The 13,116-nt window shown below is 67.7% G+C and overlaps 3 protein-coding genes across 6 annotated transcripts; 1 reads left to right on the top strand and 2 right to left on the bottom strand.

Moving 5' to 3' along the window:
• Positions 1 to 152: 152 nt before the first annotated feature.
• On the top strand, positions 153 to 2,938 carry JMJD8 (jumonji domain containing 8). 3 transcript variants are annotated; one of them, XM_048320647.1, is made up of 9 exons: positions 164 to 278; positions 357 to 440; positions 653 to 701; positions 794 to 890; positions 1,420 to 1,488; positions 1,558 to 1,677; positions 1,764 to 1,831; positions 1,982 to 2,116; positions 2,190 to 2,753. In XM_048320647.1, the coding sequence occupies exons 1-9, from the start codon at positions 193 to 195 to the stop codon at positions 2,268 to 2,270; spliced, it is 789 nt and encodes a 262-aa protein (XP_048176604.1). In that variant the 5' UTR covers positions 164 to 192; the 3' UTR covers positions 2,271 to 2,753. The 3 variants fall into 3 exon arrangements, with proteins under 3 accessions (XP_048176605.1, XP_048176607.1, XP_048176604.1); XM_048320648.1 differs by lacking the exon at positions 1,982 to 2,116 and having other exon boundaries at positions 153 to 278; positions 1,614 to 1,677; positions 2,627 to 2,938; XM_048320650.1 differs by lacking the exon at positions 1,982 to 2,116 and having other exon boundaries at positions 160 to 278; positions 2,627 to 2,753.
• A 298-nt stretch (positions 2,939 to 3,236) lies between these two features.
• On the bottom strand, positions 3,237 to 6,500 carry STUB1 (STIP1 homology and U-box containing protein 1). Its single transcript, XM_048320639.1, has 7 exons — positions 6,261 to 6,500; positions 5,134 to 5,332; positions 4,862 to 5,027; positions 4,634 to 4,724; positions 4,068 to 4,124; positions 3,835 to 3,951; positions 3,237 to 3,454 (listed from the first exon to the last, which is right to left on the bottom strand). The coding sequence occupies exons 1-7, from the start codon at positions 6,444 to 6,446 to the stop codon at positions 3,329 to 3,331; spliced, it is 942 nt and encodes a 313-aa protein (XP_048176596.1). The 5' UTR covers positions 6,447 to 6,500; the 3' UTR covers positions 3,237 to 3,328.
• Positions 6,501 to 7,380: 880 nt separating this feature from the next.
• On the bottom strand, positions 7,381 to 12,962 carry RHBDL1 (rhomboid like 1). Of its 2 annotated transcripts, none has more exons than XM_048320636.1 (8): positions 12,839 to 12,962; positions 10,606 to 10,737; positions 10,103 to 10,327; positions 9,465 to 9,613; positions 9,266 to 9,378; positions 8,908 to 9,008; positions 8,387 to 8,447; positions 7,381 to 8,307 (listed from the first exon to the last, which is right to left on the bottom strand). In XM_048320636.1, the coding sequence occupies exons 1-8, from the start codon at positions 12,875 to 12,877 to the stop codon at positions 8,036 to 8,038; spliced, it is 1,092 nt and encodes a 363-aa protein (XP_048176593.1). In that variant the 5' UTR covers positions 12,878 to 12,962; the 3' UTR covers positions 7,381 to 8,035. The 2 variants fall into 2 exon arrangements, with proteins under 2 accessions (XP_048176593.1, XP_048176592.1); XM_048320635.1 differs by having other exon boundaries at positions 7,383 to 8,307; positions 10,579 to 10,737.
• Positions 12,963 to 13,116: the final 154 nt, after the last annotated feature.

The following is a 13,116-nucleotide window of genomic DNA, read 5'->3' as shown; positions in this document are numbered from 1 at the left end:
CGGTGCCCCCACGCTCTTGTCCCCTTGTGCCGGGAGGCCCCTTTAAGCCGTGACGTGTGGCCGACTCTCCGCTTCCCCTCTAAATAATGGCCCTTACCGGGACCCGTAGCGGCGAGCCAATGGCCGCGTGCACCGTGTGTTCGCGGTGTATGCCGGGAATCGTAGTTCTCGGCGTCTCCGCCGCCGGTCTCGATGGCGGCGGCGGCGCGGCTGCTGCTGCTGCTGCCGCTGGGCTGGGTCCGGCCCGGCGGCTGCACCGACCCTCCGGACGGCGGCTGGTAAGGGCAGGGAGCTGCCCCGGGACCGGTCCCTATGCCGGTCCTGGTGCCCGTGCCGAGCGCAGCCTCCCGTTGCAGGCTGGCGGGCACGGTGCCGGAGGAGCCACGCTGCACCGTGGAGCGAGCCGACGCCTCCCTCACCTACTCCGTCTTCCTGCAGCGGTACGGGGGACCCTGCACCGCGGAACCGAGACAGGGGGCCGGGGGACAGTCCCGGTGCACCGGGCGGGCTAACGGAGAGGGCCGGGGGGGATTGGGGGTCCCGGGGGAGAAGCTGGGGGACGGTGGATGACACCGATCCCGGTGTCCCGGGGTGGGTCGGGGCTGGTCCCCGTGCTCCGCCCGTGCCGGACCTCGCTGGATGCTCCCCCCAGGTTCGCATTCTCCCGGCCGGTGATCCTCGGTGGGATCACGGATAATTCGGTGAGTGCCGGGAGGGGACAGAGGGTGGGACACACCTCCCGGTACCTCGGGAGCGGCGGCAGCACCCCGGCCCCCTGCGCTCCATCCCCCAGGCGTTCCGAGCCCTCTGCACCCGGGAGAAGCTGCTGGCGGCCTTCGGGCCCTTCCCAGTGCGGCTCAGCACGGCCAACACCTACTCATACCGCAAAGGTGAGCGCGGGGCCGTGCCCGGCGCGGGGGTGCCGCTTCCCCCGCTCATCCCTCCGTTCCCCCGCTCATCCCTCCGTTCCCCGTCTCATCCCTCCGTTCCCCCGTCTCATCCCTCCGTTCCCCCGTCTCATCCCTCCGTTCCCGTCTCATCCCTCCGTTCCCCCGTCTCATCCCTCCGTTCCCGTCTCATCCCTCCGTTCCCCCGTCTCATCCCTCCGTTCCCCCGTCTCATCCCTCCGTTCCCCCGTCTCATCCCTCCGTTCCCCGTCTCATCCCTCCGTTCCCCCGCTCATCCCTCCGTTCCCGTCTCATCCCTCCGTTCCCCCGTCTCATCCCTCCGTTCCCGTCTCATCCCTCCGTTCCCCCGTCTCATCCCTCCGTTCCCGTCTCATCCCTCCGTTCCCCCGTCTCATCCCTCCGTTCCCGTCTCATCGCTCCGTTCCCCGTCTCATCGCTCCGTTCCCCCGTCTCATCCCTCCGTTCCCCCGCTCATCCTTCCGTTCTCCCGCTCCTCCCTCCGTTCCCGCAGTGGATGTGCCCTTCCAGGAGTACGTGGAGCATCTGCTGAAGCCGCAGGACCCGGCCCGGCTGGGCAGCGGTGGGTAGCGCCGTCCCGCCCCTCGCAGCCCCCTCTCCTTGCCGGGCTCAGCCTCCCGTGTCCCCCCAGACACCCTCTACTTCTTCGGGGACAACAACTTCACCGAGTGGGGTCCCCTCTTCCAGCACTACGTGCCCCCTCCCTTCCGCATCCCTGGCACCAGCCCCGCCTACAGCTTTGGGATCGCAGGTGGGTGTGGGATGGGAACCTGCGGGAGGGGATCGGGGCGGGCCTGGGTCTCTCCCCAGCACCAACCCCCCCCGCCCCCACCGCAGGCTCAGGCTCTGGTGTTCCCTTCCACTGGCATGGCCCTGGTTTCTCCGAGGTGATTTTCGGCAGGAAGGTGAGAACTGAGCCCTAGAGGAAGGATTTGGGGAGTGGGGACAGAAGTGAGCCCCAAACAGGTGTCCCTGGCCACAGGGAAGCCCCGCTGGGGCTGAGCCCGAGGGGCTGGAGGGGAATTGGGAGGGGATGTGCCCCTGGTGTTTTCCAGCGCTGGTTTCTGTACCCGCCCGATAAAACCCCACACTTCCACCCCAACGAGACGACGCTGGCCTGGCTCCAGCACACGTATCCCACCCTGCCACCAGCCCAGCGCCCGCTGGAGTGCACCCTGCACCCTGGGGAGGTGAGTCCAGGGACTAGAGGGGACCCCAGGCACCCCAGCTGGAGCCATGGGACCCCACTGCTGTGTCCTGCAGGTCCTGTACTTCCCTGACCGCTGGTGGCATGCCACGCTCAACCTGGACACCAGCGTCTTCATCTCCACCTTCCTGGGCTAGGGCTGGGAGGGACAAGGACACGTCACCATCATCCCAGCCAGGGCAGGAGCTCCAGCTCCCGCCACCCTCAGGGAAAGGCAGCTGGTATTGGGACCAACTGCCTGAGAAAGCTCTGGTTTTTACTGGTCTTTACCCTTCCCCGTGGATTAAAGCTGTTCTACTGAAGCACACTGTGTGTTGCTACATCCCCGGAGCAAACCCGGTCCCCATGGGTTGGCACCAATTCCCAAGCCAGGATATCCCCAGAAATGGCTGCTGTGAACCACTCCAGATCCTTTTCCATGTTTATTGCTGAATTTTTTTTTATTCTTTTTATATATATATATTTTTTTTTATGGACATTGGCAAACTTCCAGAGGGCGCTCAAAAGCCAGGCAGGCCGTCAGCCGACCGAAACGCTGGAATCTCAGGTGGATGCAAATCTGTTGCATTAGTTTTTGTGGGGTTTTTAAGGGACTTCATTAAAAGGAACAAGAACTTTAACCCAGGTGGTTGTTCTTAGGGAACCACAGTCCCAGTGGGGAAGGGAAGGTGGGAACCAGCCCCTCCCAGCCCAGGGCAGTTGTTTCCCAGGAAAAGCCAGAGGGTGAGTCGGCATCCCAGCAAGTGGCTGTTTACTGGGAAGAGGAGCCAGCCCTGGCCAGGCAGGAAGTGGAAGGAGGAAGAAACAACTATAAACACAGGGAAGGATGGGGCTCCAGGTGCTCATCCCAGCAAGCTCCCTGTGGCAATCCCTGGAGCAGGACGTGCTCTTTGGGGACAATGGCTGCCCTGGCTGAGGGGGTGATGGACATGATGGTGAGGCCACTGCTGAGGAGCCAGCATTCCAACCCCCAGGCAGGTCTTGGAGCGGGAGAGGGGAGCCAGGGAGCCGTGGTGCCCGCCCCGCCGCTGCGGCTCCTCGGGAAGGGGACATGGTGCCGTGCCCTCGCCCGGCGTCAGGCCTGGGGCGGCTGGGCCGGAGGGGGAACAGCCGGAGAGCGAGTAAGGCATGGTGCCAGCCCAGGGAGAGCCAGCTGTGCCAGGGCACCCGGGCGGGCAGCGCTGCCCCCGGCCCCTCAGTAATCCTCCACCCAGCCGTTCTCCGAGATGAACGCGTCTATCACCTCCTTCATGGCGAGATTGGGGATCAGCTGGTCCTGGGTCAGGGGACTCCGCGTCACCGGGTCAAAATGACCCACACGCTGCAGGGGAGGAGGCCGAGGGGAACCGGTTACTCCACGTGCCCGCGCTCAGCCCTGAGGCGCAGGTGGCTGTGAGGCCAGCGCCGTGTAGCATCTGCCCCAGCACCCGGGCACCTGCCCGTGGGAAGAGGGAGAGCCCCCTCGGAGGTGCCTCCCAGCAGGATGAGGGCAGGTCAAGGTGCAAGACCCCTGCCAAGAGCCGCCTCCGCTTTGGGCAGGGCCTGGCAGCACCTGCTCCGCAGGGAGCTGCCCAGGCAGGTAACCGGGACCAAACCCAAGGAGCCTTCGGAGCCTTGAGCTGAGCAAAGAGATCCCACCCAGGCAGGAGAGGACTTCAGGCAAGGTCCTGGGAAACACCCCTGCCCCTGGCCTGGCAGTACCTGGAGATGCTCCTCAATGTCTTTCCTGTCGTAGGTGATGCCGCTGGGCGTGATGCAGGGCTCTCTCATCAGCTCAAAACTGATCTTCCCACACAGGTAGTCAGGGATGTCCCGCTTCTGGCTCGAGAGAGGCACAGCTGGGTCAGGGAAGTGGGCTGGGAGGTGGTGCTGGCTCAGAGCAGGGAGCAGGGCACACAGCAAGTTAACAGGAGCACAGCTTGGGCCACACTCACCTTCCTCTTCTCATCCACTTGGGAGAAGAGCTCATCCATGTCTGCCAGGTATTTGTCCTGAAAGAGAAGTCCTTGAGGACAAGGCGTCCCTGGTGTGCAGGGGCTGCAGGTTCCCAGGGAGAGCCCCAAAGCCTCCCACCCATGGGTGCTGCGGCAGGCCCTCGGTGGCCCCTCTGCCTGTGCAGCTCCTGGCTGAACCTGGTAGGGGTGATCCAGCTTAAAAATAACCTTCCTCTGTGGAGCTATTTTTATCTGGGATTAGTCCCCAGCACCCAGACCCACATGTGGCTGAGAGCCACTCATGTTCCCTCAGGGAACAACAGGCACAACAGGCGTCACCGCTGCCAGGCTGAGACGAGAGGTGACCGAGCAGGGGAAGCCGTCATGGAGGGACACAGCAGCCCTGCAATGCTGGCCCGAGCCATAGAATGAAGGCTAAGCTGTGCTGTGTCCCAAGGTTTCCCAGCTTTCATCTGCACAGCTGTAGCCCTGCAGCTTCCCTGGCTGCAGCAGAGCATGGGGATGGGATGAGGATGGGATGAGGAAGCCCCCAGCCCCCCACTCACGTGTTTGGCCTCGATGCTGGCCAGCTGAACACGGCTCCGGCTCTCGTCCGTGTTTTCCTCCTGCTGAGTCTTCCGGCACTCCGCCAGCTCCCTAGGACAGAGTGGGAGATCAGGAGGATGGGGGAACATTGCCACTCCCTTCCCTGCTGCAGGGCTCTGCAGAGGCACCTCACACAGAGCTGTGACAGCCTGGTGGCACTACAAAAGCCTTTCCAGGTGCCCCGTTACCTCTCCTTCTCCGCCATGATCAGCTTGGTCAGGTGGGAGTGCAGCTCGTTCTCCTGGTTGATCCGCTTCTCCTCGATGCTGTTCCAGCGTTTCTTCTTGGCGATACGCAGCGCGCTGGGGATGTCATCCCCGAAATTCAGCCGCTGTTCCTTGGCGAGGTTGTAGGCTGAGGAGAAAAAGGGCACTCAGAGCCAGTGGCAGCATCCCTGTCGCCACCCCTGGCCCCTTCCCAGCAGACAGGAGCAGGGCACGGTGGCAGCGTGCCCGCTCACCTCTCTGCAGGTTGGCGATGGCCTCGTCGTAGTTTTCCATCTCCATCTGGCACTGGCCCAGGAAGAAGTGAGCCTTCACTGACTGCCCGTCCAGCTCCAGCGCCCGCTTGCAGTCGGCCAGGGCCTTGTCGTGCTGCTGCATCTTCAGGTAGCACAGGGCCCGGTTGGTGTAGTACACGGCCACCAAGGGGTTCCGGTTCTGCGGGGACAGGCCCATGTTGGCGGCGGCGGCAGGGCCAGGACGCGCTGGCAGCCGGGTGACAGCCGGGTGACTCGGTGAGCCAGCGGCACAGCGCTGTCACCCTGGGCAGGGAGAGCCAGGAGTGCCAGCGGGGGCGTGCACCCCGTAGGGAGGTGCTGGGATGGACTGGGGACACACTGGGGCCAGTCCCCATAGGGCAGCCTGTGTCCCTGCCCACAGAGGGGACTGGCACCCCTGGCACCCTGACTGTCCCAGGGTGGGTCTGTCCTACCCAGCACAGCCTAGGGACAGGGCTGGGTTTAGGAGAAACAGGCTCAGGATGGGGGCACTCTGGGGGTGGGTGTAGGGCAGTCCAGCCTGGAGTTGGGTGGGGGACAGGATGGGCTGGGGGTGTCCAAGCCCAGAGAAGGCCAGGACCGTGCCTAGCCAGGCCTGGGGGTGGGAGTCCAGGCCCAGGAGGGGGGAATCAGGCCCAGACGCGTGTCCAGCCCCTCCCCCCCCCCCCAGAAGGGCCAGGCCCAGTGAGGGAACAGTGTCCAGATTAAAAGGGTCCCATCTCACGGGATGGCATCTTGGCCAGGCCCTGAAAAAGAACAGTGCCCAGACCAAGGAGGTTCCACCCTGGCGGTATCCAGGCCAGAGCCAGGGAGATGTCCAGGCTGGGGGAGGCCCATCTTGCGGGTGTCAAGGCCAGGCGTGTGGCAGGGGTGTCCCATCCCTGGGGATCCCATCCCAGGCTTAGCCAGGCCAGGTCCGGGAGGCTGTCCAGGCCAAGAGAGCTCCCAGCCTGGGGTCCTCGAGGCCAAGGGGGAGCTTGGCGTGTCCCGTCCCCGGGTTACCCAGGCCAGGCCCCTGGGGCCGGGGGTGCGAGTGTCCCCTCCCCGCTGCTCCCGTCCCGGGGGCCGGGGGCGCTGCTGGGACTCACGATGGCGCGGCCGTAGCAGGCGGCGGCCTCGGGGTACTTGCGGCCGCCGAAGAGCCGGTTCCCCTGCTCCTTGTGCTCCTGCGCGCTGTGGCTCTTCTCGGGGCTGCCGCCGCCCGCGCCCCCCGCGCCCGGCCCCGCCGCGCCGGGCCCCGCCGCGCCGCCCTCGCGCTCCTCCTTGCCCTTCATGGCGCGGCCCGGGCCGGCCCTGGGGCCGCGGCTCCGCTGGCTCGAGCGGCCCCCGGAGCTCCGGCTCCGCCGCTCCGGCCGCGCACTGCGACAGCGCCGCTTCCGGGGCGGGGCGGGGGCGGGGCCACCGGCGGGGGCGGGGCCGGCTGGGAACGGGGCGGAGAGTGACGGGGCCGGGCCGGGGGCGGGGCCTGCGGGGAGGGGCGGGGCTAGTGAGGGACGGGGTGGGCGTGGTCCGTGGCGGGTGGGCGTGGTCGTTTGTGGGAGTGGCCTGGGCGGGGTCTGGGGGTGATGGACGGGTTGATGGGGTGGGGGCTGGGAGGGGCGGGGGCAGCGCAGGGAGGGGTGGGGCCGATGGGGAGGGGTGGGGGTGGGGTTTGGTGGGAGCAGGGCGGGCAGAAAGGTGCGGAAGGATGGATGAGGGGCCTGGAGGGAGGGGATTGGGGTGTAGCGGGTGCTGGCGGTGTGAGATCCAGGGAGGGGAGGACGTGGCGATGATGGGGTGCGGGGGGCTGGGGGCTCGGTGGGGGGTGGGACTGAATAGAGGGTTGGGGGTGCCGGGGGTGCGGGGTTCGGATGCCTGGAGCCAGCGGTGCGTGCGCTGTAGCAGGCGGGGCTGGATGGGGCGGGGGGTGGTCTCAGTGCCCGGCCGTGCTGCCGACCCCCCCGCACCCATGTCCCCCCCGCTTTGCTGCCAGCCCCTCGGGGCTCAGCCGGGTGCCGCTTCACTTATCCCGGAGTTTTCTGCTCCAGTAAGTCCCGGCCCCAGCTGTGACCCCCCCGCCCCCCCCAGGCCAGCCAGCCCCGGAGCCCGCACTGCCTCCCAGCAGGGATGGGGGGCACCCCCAAAACCCCCTCCCCCGATAGAGACACGAGCCCGCGCAGTGTGCAAAATATTTATTTATACTCCAAAAAGGTCTGGGGGGGGGGGGTGGGGAGATTAGAGCGGGGACCCCCCCCGCGCCCCCATCCCGAGGCGAGCCCCCTGCCCCGGGAGGGCGGCGGGCAGCAAAGCGGGGGGGCCGGGGCGCGGGGAGGGGGGGCTGTGCCGCCGAGGGCACTGCCGAAATGACTTGTGCCGGTCTCAGCCGATTCCTGCCGGGCTCTCCCCATATCCTTCTTTTTTTTTTTTATTACTATTATTCCTCTTTCTTTTATGTATATTTTTATTTTGGCATAGAAAAATAAATCGCTCCTATTTTGGCACCAGTCCTCCGTGTGAAAGTGCAGGTCCTGGGGGGCAACGAAGCAGCCCCCACCCTGGAAAGGGGGTACAGGAGCCAGCGGGGGGGGTCCCCCTCATTCGGCTCCTTCCCGAGGGGCACATCCCGAGCCCTGCGGGCACCCCGGGGGGGTTGGCGATGCCGGGGCAGGGCTGAAGCATCCTTTGGGGACGGGGCTACAGCGGGGGGGGGCGGCAGGGGACATTCGGGGGGGGCGCAGCCCGGGGCGGGGGGCGGCGCGTTCTCTAGCACCGAGGGGGCAGGCGGGCGGGGGTGGCCTGTCCCCATGTCACGCGCGGGGACCCCCCCAGCCCCTCCACCGGGCTTGGAAAACAAACCAACCACAGGGTCGGGGCGGGGGCTGGGCTACGGCGGGGGGGGGATCTGTGCCCCCAGCAGGTCGTAGGCGAAGATGTTCCAGAAGACGGCGAAGAGCAGGAAGGTGCCGTAAGACAGCAGCAGCACCCACCAGCCGCACTGGTCCTGCAGGCTCTCCTCGTAGCTGCGCAGGATGGTCAGCCCCATGCTGATGCCCACGATGGCCCCCGCCAGGTGCGCCATGAAGCTGGGCTGGGGGCCCGAGGCCGGCAGCGGCGGCGAGAAGCGGAGCCAGACGGCGCGACCGACCTCGGAGCTCACTGCGGGACAGGGCCGGAGGGGCTGAGCCCGCGCCGGGGCCCCTCACGCCCGGGATGGGGTCTGGGGGCGAGTACTCACTGCACACCAGCGCCAGCACCATCCGCAGCAGCTTGTAGGGACAGCGCATCCCGGCCCAGTTCTGCGGGAAGGTGGGTGGGTGGACGGACGGATGGATGGATGGATGGACGGATGGATGGACAGATGGATGACGGGCTGGCACCAGCGATGCCCCAGCACCGAGGAGGGGGCTGCTGCCAGAGCCCCCGGAGTGCCCCATGGAGCCCCCTCAGGTCCCCGCTCCTCCCCACGCACACCCAGCCCATGATGCCACCCAAGGTGGTCCCCCTGTGACGGTGCCACCCCTAACGCTACCCCACAGCATCCCCCACCCATGTCACACCATGCTGCCCACCCCACAGTGCCAATCCACCCCATGGCATCCCCCGCTAATGTCCCACCACCTTGCCCAACCTAAGGACAGCTCCCACCCCCGCTGTCACCCCATGGCATCCCCCACCCAATACCACACCGTGCTGCCCACCCTACAAAGCCATCCACCCCCTGTCCCCCCCGCCGTGTCCCCTTGTCCCCTCGCTGACCATGACGACATTGGCGAGGTGAGCAGAGCAGAGGGCGTAGACCCCCCCCGAGCCCCCGACCAGGGGAGCCCTCATGTCCGTGATGGAGACGGTGAGGGAGCCTGGGGGCACAGACGGGGCTCAGCACGGGTTATCACCCCCACAGCATTAATTAATTACTGTCTACATTAATTAATTACAGCCTGCATTGCCCCCCAGCCCCCGGCCAAGCGATGCTGGCGCTGCAGGATGGTACCCAGCAGAGCCCAGCATCCCCATCAGACCCGGCGTGCCCCTCCCCGTGCCTTCCCCTGGTGATAGGGACCGATGGGGGGATGGAGACAGTCCCCCCCCCCCCTCCCCCCAGGGGAGCACCCACCTGCCAGGACCCCGGCCAGGTAGAGGAAGCTGATGCGCAGGATGCCGTGCACCATCTCCAGGGGCACCCCGATCATCAGCTGCAGGAGGGCGTTGAACCCCAGCTGCTCCAGCCTGCCCAGGCACAGGAGGGGACAGGTGCTGCCTCAGCCTGGGCAGCCCCCGGGGTGTCCCCGGTGTCCCCCCCCAGCAGGACCTACCCCACGTGCATGAACATGTAGGTGAGGAAGCGCCAGGCGCGCGCGCGGTGCCCGGGGTGATAGACCAGGGGGCTCTTCATGTACTCGGGGTGGTAGGTCTGCAGCACCCACTTGTTCAGCCGCGCCCCATAGCACAGGAACACGATGATCTGTGACAAACCCCACGGCTGTCACCCCCCTTCACCCCAGATCTGAGCTCCACAAGGGCGCCAGGGTGTCACAGCTGGGGTCACTCGTCCCTTTTACCCCAGTCTGAGCCTCTGCACGGGCACTGGAACATCACAGCTGGGGCCACTCATCCCCACTGCCCTGGGTCTGAGTCCCACATGTGGGCACAAGGACATCACAAACAGAGTCCTCCAACCCTTCACCCCAGATCTGAGCCCCTCTTTGGACACCAGGACCTCACAACTGGGCTCACCCATCCCCTCTATCCTGGGTCTCAGCCCAGCCATGGACACCAGGACATCACAACGTGGGGCACCCAACCCTTCACCCCAGATCTGAGCCCCGCTGTGTGCACCAGGAGATCACAACCAGGCTCACCCGTCCTGTCCACTCCGAGTCTGATCCCTGCCAAGGTGTCCGGGACGCTCCAGCCAGGAGCCGCCTGGGCACCGCCCGCCTGTGCCCCGTACCTGGGTGAGGGTGATGGCTGCCATGAAGACGGGCGGCGGGCAGGTGCGGTGCTGGTAGAAGTACCAGCGCCGGTCCATCTCGCAGGGCAGGATCTCGTAGGCCACGTAGCGGACGAAGCGTTTGTAGATGCCGAGGCCGGTCTCATCCAGCAGGACGTCGCGGGGCAGCGCCCGCTGCCCGTTGGCGATGGCGCGCTTGAAGCTGCTCGAGCGCTTGCTGCTGATCTGCGGAGAGAGGCCGTGCCCGCGGGGGCCGCGGGGGCAGCTCGGGACGCACGGCTTGGGGCCACCCCCTGCCCAGCCACCCCCTCGTGCCACAGCCCGGACGAGCCGTCCCGAGGCCACGCCGCCATCCCATGCCAGGGGAGCCCCTGGGGACCGCCGGTGTCTGCCCCCCTCCCCAGGGGCACAGGGAGGTGCCCGGTGCCCACCCCGGGCTGGCACCCACCCCGTCCCTGCGGCCGCCCGGCACTGACCAGGTCTACCAGCTCCTGATAGCAGACCTGCCCCTCGTCGTTGCCCTGTGCCAGGGCCACCAGCATGTCCAGCTTGGCGGGGTCCAGGGGCAGCTCATGGCTGTGCACCAGGCTGGCGAACGTCTCCACGCCGATGAAGCCGGTGTTTTCGGGGTCGAGCTGCGGGGCACGGCACGGAGCATCACCGGGACGCCGGGGCCGCGGCTCCCTGGTCGGCTGGGGACACCTCCTGGTGCCTCAAGCCTGGCTCCGTGACACCTGTCCCTGCCTCTGAGAGGGACACCACAGCCTGCAGCCGTCCCGGATCGCGCCCCGTAAGGTGCCCTGTGCCACGCGGGTGCCCCGTGCCGTGCCCGTGTCCCCGTCTCCCCGCGGCGCAGTCAACACTCTCCCACTCAGTTATTTCTCGCCGCCAGCAGCCTGCCAGCCAGGAAGCCACCAAGCTAAACACACGCGCAGCCCTGGCACCAGCCTCCTCCTCCTCCTCCGCCTCTCCTCCTCCTCCTCCTCCTCCTCCTCCTCCTCCTCCTCCTCCCGCTCCTCCTGCCGCCCTTGCCGCCGGCCGCTGGGATCCACCGCGCCCTGTGCCGGGGCACCCTGTGCCGTCCCCGGGGCTCCCAGAGCCATCCCCGGGGCTCCCAGAGCGGGCAGGGCACCTGAGCCCTCCAGGCACAGCGCACCACGGGGCACCCCGCACCACGGGGCACCCAGCGCCATGGGGCACCCGACATGGGACCGCTCATGGGGACAGGGAGCCCAGGATGGCACAAGGAGGGTGGAGATGGGGAGAGCCCCTGCAATCACCCCGAAGTACTGTGGGGTTTTCTCCTTGCTTCTGCAGGGAAAGAAATGAAGGAGAGGAGCCTCACCCTCGTGGGATGGGCAGGAAAGGGAGTGCTTGGGACATGGGATCGTATCCCCACCCGGGGGGCACCCTGTCCCTCCCTGTTCCCCCGGCAGGAAACAGCCGCTGCCTCTTTCCCAAGGGGCTTTGGCTGCCCGGAGCGGGGCGCAGGGTGGGATGAGGGGTGCAGGGTGAGATGCAGGGTGTGGGATGAAGGATGGGATGAAGGGTGCAGGGTGTGGGATGAAGGATGGGATGAAGGGTGCAGGGTGCAGGGTACAGGCAGCGCTTGCACCCTCTCAGCAGCCGCCAGCCCATGGGAGCGGCTCCAGCCATGGGGAGCGGGAGCACCTTGGTGTCACCCGTCCCCCTGCCCCACACCCGTCACCCCACAGGCTCCACGTGTGTGTGTGTCACGCCGGGACCTGGCACACGCTGTCCCCACGTTGGCACACGCTGAGCCACTGGCCCCAAGAGCGCCAAGAGCCCTGTCAGCAGTCAGGGAGCCCCTCTCTGCTTTTGGGGCGCATCTCCCCCCATCCCAACCTCACTGGTCCCCTACCACCCTCCTGGAGGGGACAATCCCCAGCCCCCAGCCCTCCCAGCACTGCTCGCTCCCGGGGAAGATGTTGCTCATTCCCGAGCAGCTCTGGTTCACATGGAGTCCCTGTGCCCGAGGGTGGGGTGGCGTGGGGGACAGCACCGCAGCTCCCGGGCTGGGGGACTCAGCCAAGGTCATGGAAACAGAGGGGGGCGAGCGGGGGAACAGTTAATTTTCCTGGCCCCCAAGAAATTCCCTCCCCGTGCCCAGGGGAGAGCCGCCAGCTGGGCCAGGGCTGGGCGGGGATGGAGGGACGAGCAGTGGAGCTCAAGGGGGGCAGGTGGGGGTCGGGGGGCAGCGGGTGGAAACCCCTCAAGCCCCCATCGTGCCGCGAGCAGAGCCCCACGCAGCGCTGGTGCTCCACGGCCTCATCCCGCAATCAGGTCACGGGGGTGGGTGCAGCCCCCCGCTCCGCCGGCGGGACCGAGCCCACGGCACCTCCGGGGCTCCATCCGGCGCCCAGACCCCACCGGCGGCGCTGGGGCTCGGTGCCCAGCACCCCTCGTCCTTGAGGGCGCACCGGGCAGGATCCGACCCGGCGCTGGCGGAGGGAGAGGCCACAAGTGAGATGAGTCGCGCGTTCTCAGCGGCACGAGGGGGGGGCGGGTCCCCCAGGGCGGTGATGGGGGGCACCGAGGGACGCTGGAGGGGGGTAGCACAGCCGCGGTGGCCGCCCTGGGTGGGCAGCGCTGCCCGCTGCGCGCCAGCCGTGCCCGGTGCGTGCGAGCATCCTCCCCCCCCCGGTAGCGATGGCCGGTGTCCGGCGGCCCCCCCCGAGCGCAGCCCGGTGCCCGGTGCCCCCCGGGCGGCCTCACCTGCTCCTGGATGAGCTGCAGCAGGGAGCTCCTGTCCATGCACCCGGCGGGAGGAGGGCTCCGCCGCTCCCCCGCGCCCGGGGCCGGCGAGCCGGGCAGGGGAGCGGCGCGGGCGGCGGGGGCGGCGGCGGGGGCGGCTCTCCCCGCCAGCCCCGCGTTGCGGCGGGCCCGGGAGCGAGCGGCGAGCGGCGGCGCCGGGAGCCGCCGATGGCAGCGGGGCGACGGCGGCGGCGGGGGCGGGAGCGGAGCCGAGCGGAGCCGCCCCCGCCGCAGCGCGC

The sequence above is a fragment of the Corvus hawaiiensis genome, chromosome 16, assembly GCF_020740725.1.
Source record: "Corvus hawaiiensis isolate bCorHaw1 chromosome 16, bCorHaw1.pri.cur, whole genome shotgun sequence".
NCBI lineage: Eukaryota > Metazoa > Chordata > Aves > Passeriformes > Corvidae > Corvus > Corvus hawaiiensis.
Note: the sequence above shows the minus strand (reverse complement) of the source record. Positions and strands in the feature narration are given on the sequence as shown.